The sequence below is a fragment of the Littorina saxatilis genome, linkage group LG14 (assembly GCF_037325665.1).
Source record: "Littorina saxatilis isolate snail1 linkage group LG14, US_GU_Lsax_2.0, whole genome shotgun sequence".
In the NCBI taxonomy this organism is placed as follows: Eukaryota; Metazoa; Mollusca; class Gastropoda; order Littorinimorpha; family Littorinidae; genus Littorina; species Littorina saxatilis.
In genome coordinates this window covers 12740118-12750202 of record NC_090258.1, presented here as the reverse complement: position 1 = coordinate 12750202, position 10085 = coordinate 12740118, and the positions used below count along the sequence as shown (strand labels likewise).

Here is a 10085-nt window from a genome sequence, read left to right as displayed (position 1 = left end):
CTTTGTGGTAATAATGCACTGTTGTGAAAAGTTTGAGCTAAATGTTGGCACTATGCATCATTGTTGGAGCACCCTCCTGTAGATGCACCATGCTGAAAAATGTACTTATGAATCAAGCATTGACTGAAATAAACAATTTATATATCCAGCACAACATGCAATTCATTAACTTTTGACCCTAACCTTTAACACTTCCCAAAATAAATCTTTGGTGGACATTGCATCGACGCTGTTCATTTTGAATGAACATTTTTCTTGTTGGATCCTACTGATGGACGCATCAGAGTCTGGAGGCGTCGTTGGGAGCGCTTTGCAGATGGCACTGTTCTAGAACGAAATTGTTTGATGGGGGCTCTGTGACGGTCCGGGGAGAGATCACCTTACGTCGCAGGATATCTCACTACCGATTAGTGGGAGATTAACTAGTAATCGCTGCCGGGATAAGATTTTGCAGTTTTTCGTTGTAAGAAATACCACTGTTGTGAATTTGAAATCAGAGGGTTGTCTAGAGTAACAAGCTCTAGCGTTGTTTTCGCTGGCATGGTTGACGTGACATTTTCTGGAGAGAGTCCTCAGTTTCCAAATAAAACAATACCGAAAAACTTAAATCATTTAACCTTGTCATTTCTGTATTGCATGCGTTTGAAAAAAGTGGTCCTTAACTTTTTTTGAAGGGTATACATTGTCATGTTTAAAGTGTTATGCTTTCGAAATCAGTGCTCCTTTGTGGTGTGCATTGTCCCGTGCTAAAAAAAGGATAAATGAATGAGAAACTACCGCACACACACACACACACGAGCGCGCGCACACACAAACACACGTCTCTCTTCCTCTCTCTCTCTCTCTCTCACACACACACACACACACACACACACACACGCACACACACACACACACTCAAACATAAACACACGCACACACATACACACACACACACACACGCACCCACGCACGCGCGAGCGCACATTTATCTCTGTTACAAACATGATCAGTACATTAGCAATATTCTCAGCTTCAGATACATTCAATACATTCAAAGCAACACAATTCAACACGCACACACACACAGATGCACACACACACACACACACACACACACACACACACACACACACACACACACACACACACACACACTGAAGATGAAGTACATTTTCAACGTACAACGAAAACACAAATCGTATCATTAGAAAAAAACACAACAACAATTCACACACACGTACCTAAAGTGTGGATGGTTACCTAAGAGGCGGCACTGGGTGTAGTGCCTTTCTAGTGCACTTGCACTACAAGAGCACTGGGTGCAGTACTCGCTCCGGCATCGAAGAATTTTGCACTAAAAAATGCACAAAATTTGACCTATTTTGTCGCCTATAGAGGACGGAAAGAATGTCATTTTGAACATTGTTATGACATTCTTTCCGTCAAAAAAGTCAATTTAACGGTGTTAAATGAAGCGACCATCCACACAAATTAGGTTGCCATCCAGAGTTTAGGTTGCCATCCACGTGTGGATGGTTGCCTTATGGTGATTTAGGCAACCAAACCTGTGGAAACGGGGGTACACACGCACACACACACAAACACACACATACACACACACACACGAACACAACACAACACAACACACACACACACACACACACACACACACACACACACACACACAAACCTGCAGTGGCTACTAACACGTCATATAGCTGAAGTACTTCTTGAAGCTGCTTTCCTCAAAGGTTCCATCTCTGCTACAATATCATCTGATCCATTAAAGTTCGTATCATCCCCTTTAACTTTTAATCCATGCTTCACGATTTTGGCGTTTTGTATTTCGACGTCATCAGCTGTGACGTCATTCTCAGTGACCTCGACCTGTGCCCAGCTCTGCACTGTGGTCTTGGCAAAGACCCAGAAGATAACGGTGCCAGTCACGCAAATGACCGCTGTGATTAAAAAGACAATTTGCCATTGCTCCCTCTTTTTCTGCAATAAAGGAAAGCTTTCATGAGTCAGAGCTAGAAACAGAATGGCTGATGTCATTGACTCTACATCTACACCCCCCCCTGCTCTCTCTCTCCCTCCCCCCTCTCTCTCGCTGTCTCTCTCCATCTCTCCCAACCCTGGAACTTTTCTTTGGCCCAACAAAACTTATTAAAAAGGACAAATATCGATTTTGCAGACTTTGAGCAAAATTGTTAATTTTCTCCTTCACCCAGAGGACACAGTTCTTGCAATTTCCGGTCAATAAAAACCCGCATATATGCCGGTGCAAATACAAAAAAAACTTGAAAACGACAAAAAGGAACTGACCAACCGAACCTGGTTTTGCCTTGCCATCGGAAAAATTCCATATAATGTATTGGCCTAACCAGGCACACAACTCATATCTTTAGTGACCTCAGCCACCAGGTAAGGCGTGACGATGCCAGGCAGACAGGCCTTTACTCTAGCTGCTGGTTAGGCCTACACAACTCACATCTTTAGTGACCTCAGCCACCAGGTAAGGCGTGACGATGCCAGGCAGACAGGCCTTTACTCTGCTAGTTAGGCCCACACAACTCACATCTTTAGTGACCTCAGCCACCAGGTAAGGCGTGACGATGCCAGGCAGACAGGCCTTTACTCTGCTAGTTAGGCCCACACAACTCACATCTTTAGTGACCTCAGCCACCAGGTAAGGCGTTACGATGCCAGGCAGACAGGCCATGGCGATGGACACGCTACACACGGAGGCAGCGTAGCGGGGCGCGATGTCAAAGGCATTGGTCATGATGACAGGAAAAGACACGCCGTTCATACCCATTGCCACTACCAGCAGCGCTATCACGGCCCCAACATGCTGGCAGGGGAGGTAACTCAGTGCCACCATGCACACCGCTGGTACGAGGTTGCCTGCAGACAACGGGGCAGTATCGTGCAAGTTGCAGAAGATAATAACACTGTAATTACTATATGTGACAGTGGAGAAGACAAAGCGGTACAATGGACATTTTGACAAACTGGCCTGTCACATGTATGCTCAATAAACTACATGTAGAATAAAAGATGCCGAACATCACAGAACAACAACATTTTCATTTTTCATTTTCATTACTTTATTGTCCCATCGCTGGGAAATTCGGGTCGCTTCCTCCCAGTGGAAAGCTAGCAGCAACGGAGTCGCGCTACCCAGGTGTCTGCGTGTTTAGGTGTATTCAGCCACCTGCACTTATGGCAGAATGACCAAGGTCTTTTACGTGCCATTGTGATGACACGGGGGTGGGACATGGCTTCCGTCTCTGGGTCTGCACATAAAGTTGACCCGTGTCCGTCCCGGCCCGAATTCGAACCTGCGAATTTCCGATCACAAGTCCAGTGCTCTACCAACTGAGCTACTGGGCCCCCAACAACAAACAAACAAACAAGCACACATAATCTGAAACAAATGAAACAGAGCACTGTTGAGAAATCTGATACACAAAGGGAAGTAAGCCCTTTAAATGCACATGTGTCATAGAGTAAGTGAGAGTTGTTCGGAACCATTCTCCTGGAACCTGAGAGAATAATAAGCATTGAAATGAGCAAGCGACTTCCATCCTCAAACAAGCACACAGACAAACTAACCAACAAACTCATCCACTCATCGCTCCACCCTGACGGCTTCGTTGGACAATCAACGTAATCTCGTGTGGGAGAAAACGTCTGTCACACGACCAAGTCTGAATAGCAGGTAATATTGCGCGGCCAACCTGTAGCGATGAAGAGCCGCCTTGTCCACAGTAAGGGGATGACGTCACGTCTGATAATGACGTCAAGCGCAAACCCTGACGTCAGCTGCATTGCGCCCAGTGCCAAAAAGGGTAACATCGAGTAGACGCCGTTCTGTTATCAATAAGTAAAAAAAAATATGAACGTGTATCAATTTAGTGAAACAGACCAAACACATTTCAACCTAAAGTGAAAAACCACGACGTGTTCTGTAAAACCTACCGTGAAAGTCATCGCTTGAGTGAAAAGTAATCTTACTTGTCGTCTTATCATTTGTCATATTATAAGCAAGAGTCCCAAAAGAGGATTTGCCATTCAAGATGTTATTTGAGTGAAAACAATTTTTAATCAAAACACGAGTTCAACAAAATCAAGCATAAATGCATATTCTAACCGTATGCAGAATTTGATGCGCATCACCACACAAACACATATTCACTCACTCACACACACACTTACACACACACACGTACCCACACACTTACACACTAATTGACGAACAAATTTACTAACTAACTAACTAGCTCATTCACTCCCTCACTCACTTAATCACTAACCAACCCAAACAGACTAACTAACAAACTAACTAGCAAACTAATCAAACAACTAGGCTAACTACTTCACAAACTCACTTATTAACTCACTAACAAAGTATCTAACTGAATCCGAAACGCTGTTAGCTGACGTACAGACTTGATGTCGAAGTCCATGATCTCATACATGTAGAGAGGGAGGTTGGACAGGAACAGGAACAGGGACCACGTGAAGGTCACGTGAGCGGACGCCATTGCCCAGACACATGATGACGTCGCAATTTTCAGCCATGGAACTGACAGCTAGAATGACAGAAAGAAAACCAACCCCGTTACTGACGCTTTGAAAAAAGCGAATACAATAAATTCAGAAATTCATACATTTGGAAAAACAATAGAAAAATAATAATAAATATATACATACATACATAATTATACATACGATGAGTAACTAGACAGAAGATGTCACCGAAACTATGGGCTGGGTAATTGGGGACAAATGGGTTGTTGATACAGAAACTGTCAATACCAAACCCACGCCGAATGTACAACACAAAATCAAATTCTTTTGCAATTACTGGAGGATAAGTTATTTAACTGTGTGTGCGTTAATTTCGGAAGTCCTCATCAAGTTTCAAGAAAGCAGAAATCTCATGCAGACCAAGAGAAACAAACTTTGTTCACAAATACGATACCTAACTTTTTCCCGGTTTTCGCCGATCTTAAAAGCAAAATTAAAGCGCATTAGCTGATGATATTTACTGCCTTGGTTGACATATTACACTGACCTTGTGGGCAGACGCATAGTCCTGCCCCCTGGTGGCAAGGATGTAGTCTCTTTCGTGAGGGTGTATCCTCTTGTGGGTTTCCGGCGAGTCGGCAGAAAGCAAGAACCAAGCAACACTCCACAGTAATCCTAGCGCGCCTGGTAGGTTGACATGAACACAAGATATTACACAAATTGGACAACTTACAGGTTACAAAATTATATGCTTCGTAAGTGTCAGTTGAAACCAAAAACCCACCTGCAGGGTGGTATCGAACAAAAGACATAGCAGACAGTACAAGACATCACAAACTAATTTTCCTGCATGTTGGTAGACGGTTACAGCCTTAACACGCTTCCAACAACACCAAGCGCATCTGGCAAGTGAAATATTAACATCCATAGTGCACTTCGTTCGTGAATGTGTTTGTTTACTTCTTCTCATCATATCGTCGTCATGTTTAAGCTACAGTTGTCTCCTGTGGAACCTACTGCTGCGACTACTGCTACTACTTCTGCCGCATACCATAGAGGACTGAATTGATCTGAACTTAACTTAACAAGGATACAGATTTAAGGATGGGCCTTTTCTTACAATATGCACACACCCACCCACACACACACATACACATACACACACGCACACACACATACACACACACACGCACACGCACACGCACCCACATACACACGCACACACGCACACATACACACACACACACACATACACACACACACACACAATCACACAAGCACACTCACTCAAATCATACTAACAGATTAGCGCTAAAGAAAGCACATTCAAATAAAACAAAAGACAATCTATACACACGTTTCAAATGATGATGATGATAATGATGATGATGGTGATGATGTAGATCATCGATGATGATGATGATGATGATCATGATCATGATGATGATCATGATGATCATGATCATGATGATGATGATCATGATGTAGTCATTGGCCTAATATGGAAACATTACCACTCAGCTAGCCATGTCAACCTTACCGAAGACATAGAAGACAGAGGGCCAGCCCCCAGCGAAGCCATGTTTGCACAGCAGAGCGGTAAGAGGGAAGGCCGCAGCGTTGGCTACTTGCTGGCCACAGAACCCCACCATCATTAGTGACCCCCGCTCTCCACGCGGCGACCACGGTCCCCACAGCGTCACTGTGCACGTGACGACGAAACTCTGACGTCATAAAACATTGACATTCTGACGTCATAAAACATTGACATTCTGACGTTATAAAACATTGACATTCTGACGTCATAAAACATTGACATTCTGTGCACGTGACGACGAAACTCTGACGTCATAAAACATTGACATTCTGACGTCATAAACATTGACATTCTGACGTTATAAAACATTGACATTCTGACGTCATAAAACATTGACATTCTGACGTTATAAAACATTGACATTCTGACTTCATGAAATATTCCTCGACACAATTTAGACATCTTACACCCTTTCAATGCTAAAATGTAACGTAGTAATAATTGCTATACAGACTCCTTTGTGAATTGTCAGAATCAAAATTGAACACAAACAAACTGACATGGTATTATTCTGTCCCAGTCTCTTTCCATTTCATTTCATTTTCATTTTCATTACTCTTTATTGTCCCATCGCTGGGAAATTCGGGTCGCTTCCTCCCAGTGGAAAGCAAGCAGCAACGGAGTCGCGCTACCCAGGTGTCTGCGTGTTTAGGTGTATTCAGCCACCTGCACTTATGGCAGAATGACCAAGGTCTTTTACGTGCCATTGCGATGACACGGGGGTGGGACATGGCTTCCGTCTCTGGGTCTGCACATAAAGTTGACCCGTGTCCGTCCCGGCCCGAATTCGAACCTGCGACCTTCCGATCACAAGTCCAGTGCTCTACCAACTGAGCTGCCGAACACCCTCGTTTTCAGGCATGCGCACAATAAAAAAAACCAATTCACAGCTAAAGTCTCAGGGCTTGGAAACATCAAAACATGCATGCAGGAAAAAGAAAAGAAATGTGGTGCGCCGTATACGGTATGGCAGCCCGCTTTTACCACATGCAATTTATTTCCGTTTCAAGACTGTTTTGTTTTGTTTTAAATTGTACTGCGGTTTGCCAATTGCAAATGATAACCGCCGTATGGTGTGAGTGGGTGAACTGTTTCAATTAAAAAGACAGAAAATATAGTACAATTATGCGATTTTATAATTGATTTTCCTTGCTTGCTGGGATAACTTTCGTGGATTGATTGACCACGTACAGTGCACATTCCCATGGTAACCCTCAGTGCAAATACTGCCCAGGGAGACCAAGTCGCTGCAAAAAAAAAGCCATCAGAAAATTTTACTTTTTCAAAACTCCCTTACTTAACACAGCAGTAAACGTGTGCAGGCTCGTGAGGCTCGTTTCAAATGCAATAAGCAAGCACACATGAAGGTGATAATCTCCCTTGAACAGACTGCTTATTCAGCACATACACACTCATATGTACACACACACACACACACACACACACCCCCCCACACACACACACACACACACACACACACACACCATCCCCCACTAGAACTGCTGATTCAGCAAACACGCACACACACGCACACACACACACACACGCACACACGCACAGAGTCAACTTTGTGCCGACTCTCCTTGGTGGCCGATCACCCTCGTTTTCACGCATGCGCACAATAAAAAATAAAAATTCACAGCTAAAGTCTCAGGGCTTGGAAACATCAATACATGCATGCAGGAACAAGAAAAGAAATGTGGTGCGCCGTATACGGTATGGCAGCCCGCTTTTCCCATTGAGCAAGCAACCCGAATGTCCATGAGGGTAACCTCACAGTTCTATATGAAATCTTATCCTTATCTTATCCTTAGACTCCAGCCTTAAAGCACACCTGCAGGATGACACAGAACGTGCAGCAGAGACATAAGCAGCATGTTGACGCCACACAGCAGACGTGGGCTGACCAGGTAGAATGAGTAGCCAGCAGGTATCTCCAGTACCATGAAGCCCCAGTACAGGGCGCCAAGTAGCAAGCCCTGCGTCTTTTTCCTCCACAATAATGGACCATCCTGTAGCACAAGAAATGATGAAATAATATCAAAATTATGATACAAGATAACTAGTGCGGCTAATAGCAAGCCTTACGTCTCTTTGCACCAAAATGATGGACCGTCCTGTGATGCAAGAAATAACACGACAAAAAGACAATAACAAAACAGTAAGATGACGACAAAATCTTAATCTGTCAGGTAACTCAGACAGTCTGAAGTACGGGTTTACTTAAAGAGTTGACCCACTGATTTTGAAAATCATCGTAATGGTCATGCATTTTTGGCCCAAAACGTGAAATATTAAATTTGAATGAAAATCCATGTATGCATGAATTAAAAATACGATCCACAAACCTCATTTCCATCGGACGCTTGCTGCCCGCCTTGTCTTCCGCACCGCCTTTCACTGACGTTACTGTGTGCACGTGCTGACATCCTCACACTACCGTGGTAGTTCCTATCGTCTTCTGTTTTATCCAGTGACTCGGTGAGAACGCTGGAGTCTGTGTAACCCGATGTGAGCTTATCTAGGGAAAGCGGAGTAGTGTCCAATACAGCGTGGCTGAGGTTGAGAGCGTAGGAAGGGGGTGGCCGCGTCTCCAGCGCCGTGTGGTTGACCATGCAGACGATGGCCATGGAGAAAGACACGCGCTGCAGGAAGAGGATGAGGTTGCCAGCGAACAAAAGGTAGGCCAGCGTGTAACGGGTTGACCGCCATCTTGGGGGCCCTGTCAAAAGTGGAGAATATGTCATCATCATCATCATCATCATCATCATCATCATCATCATCATCATCATCATCATCATCATCATCATCATCATCATCATCATCAGTAGCATCATCATCATCATTATCATCATCAGCAGCAGCAGCAGCAGCAGCAGCAACATCATCATCATCATCAGCAGCAGCAGCATCAGCAGCAGCAACAGCAAAGGCATATACATCCACACTGTTTGTAGGAATAACATCAGCGATAATGCCATAACGAACATTGATATCATTACAGCATGTACCATCAAAGTCCTGACAGTGGGATAGCATTTTATATCTCTATATAATTATTATATAGATAGATAGATATTTCTGCCTGGAGAAGGCAGTTACATGCCGAAATATTGATATAAACGTACCTAACCTTGATACTGGTGTATTTTCTTTTTATTTAAGTGGGATAGCATTTCAGTTTCATAGCTTAGAAATCGGAGAATATAATTATTTGGTATTCCAACTTTTACTTTTTGTTTTATGTCGACTGTAAACAGCAGACACAATCATATACACACACGTTGTCAGTGCTCTCTCGCTCTCTCTGTTTCTGCCTGTCTCTTTTTGCCTGCCTGTCTCAGTCTCTGTTTGTCTCTATGTCTGTCTGTGTCTCGCTGTCTCTCTCTGTCTGTCTGTATGTCTGTCTGTCTGTCTATCTCTCTCTCTCTCTCTGTCTCTCTCTCTGTGTCTCTCTGTGTCAGTCTCTCTCTCTGTCTCTCTCTGTCTCTCTCTCTCTGTCTCTCTCTCTCTGTCTCTCTCTCTGTCTCTCTCTGTCTCTCTCTCTCTCTCTGTCTCTCTCTCTCTCTGTGTCTCTCTCTGTCTCTCTCTCTCTCTCTGTCTCTCTCTGTCTCTGTCTCTCTCTCTCTCTGTCTCTCTCTCTCTCTCTCTCTCTGTCTCTCTCTCTCTGTTCTGTGACTTTTCCCTATGCACTCAGTGTTTTATTTTAGTGTATCAACTGGACAAATTGACACACTGACACTGGACGATATGTTCCTGTTTGCTTTATTTCTTTTCGCTATCCTCATTGCCAGTGATTTTTTTCTCTAAGCACAGTTCATGTTCGCAATGTCAATGTTTATGTCAATGTCAATTTTGTAGTTAGGACTCCTGAAAGTTGTGCACTGGGTCGAGCTTGGTACGATTGTTCGTCTGTTTGGTTTAGTTTGGTTTGTTTTAACCTTGTAAGGCCAAAAAAAAAATAGGTCTG

At 43.8% G+C, this 10085-nt stretch overlaps 1 protein-coding gene across 1 annotated transcript in view; it reads right to left on the bottom strand.

Moving 5' to 3' along the window:
- Nucleotides 1-1630: 1630 nt before the first annotated feature.
- LOC138947135 (sialin-like) overlaps nt 1631-10085 on the bottom strand; it is a 10431-nt gene continuing 1976 nt past the window's right edge. The window contains exons 2-10 of the mRNA XM_070318584.1: nt 8464-8837; nt 7950-8127; nt 7307-7362; nt 6059-6242; nt 5066-5202; nt 4434-4580; nt 3726-3858; nt 2648-2889; nt 1631-1980 (exon numbers count right to left, since the gene is read on the bottom strand). Of these exons, the coding sequence (XP_070174685.1) occupies nt 1693-1980; nt 2648-2889; nt 3726-3858; nt 4434-4580; nt 5066-5202; nt 6059-6242; nt 7307-7362; nt 7950-8127; nt 8464-8837 (1739 nt within the window). The 3' untranslated portion in view covers nt 1631-1692. The remainder of the gene's footprint in view (nt 1981-2647; nt 2890-3725; nt 3859-4433; nt 4581-5065; nt 5203-6058; nt 6243-7306; nt 7363-7949; nt 8128-8463; nt 8838-10085) is intronic.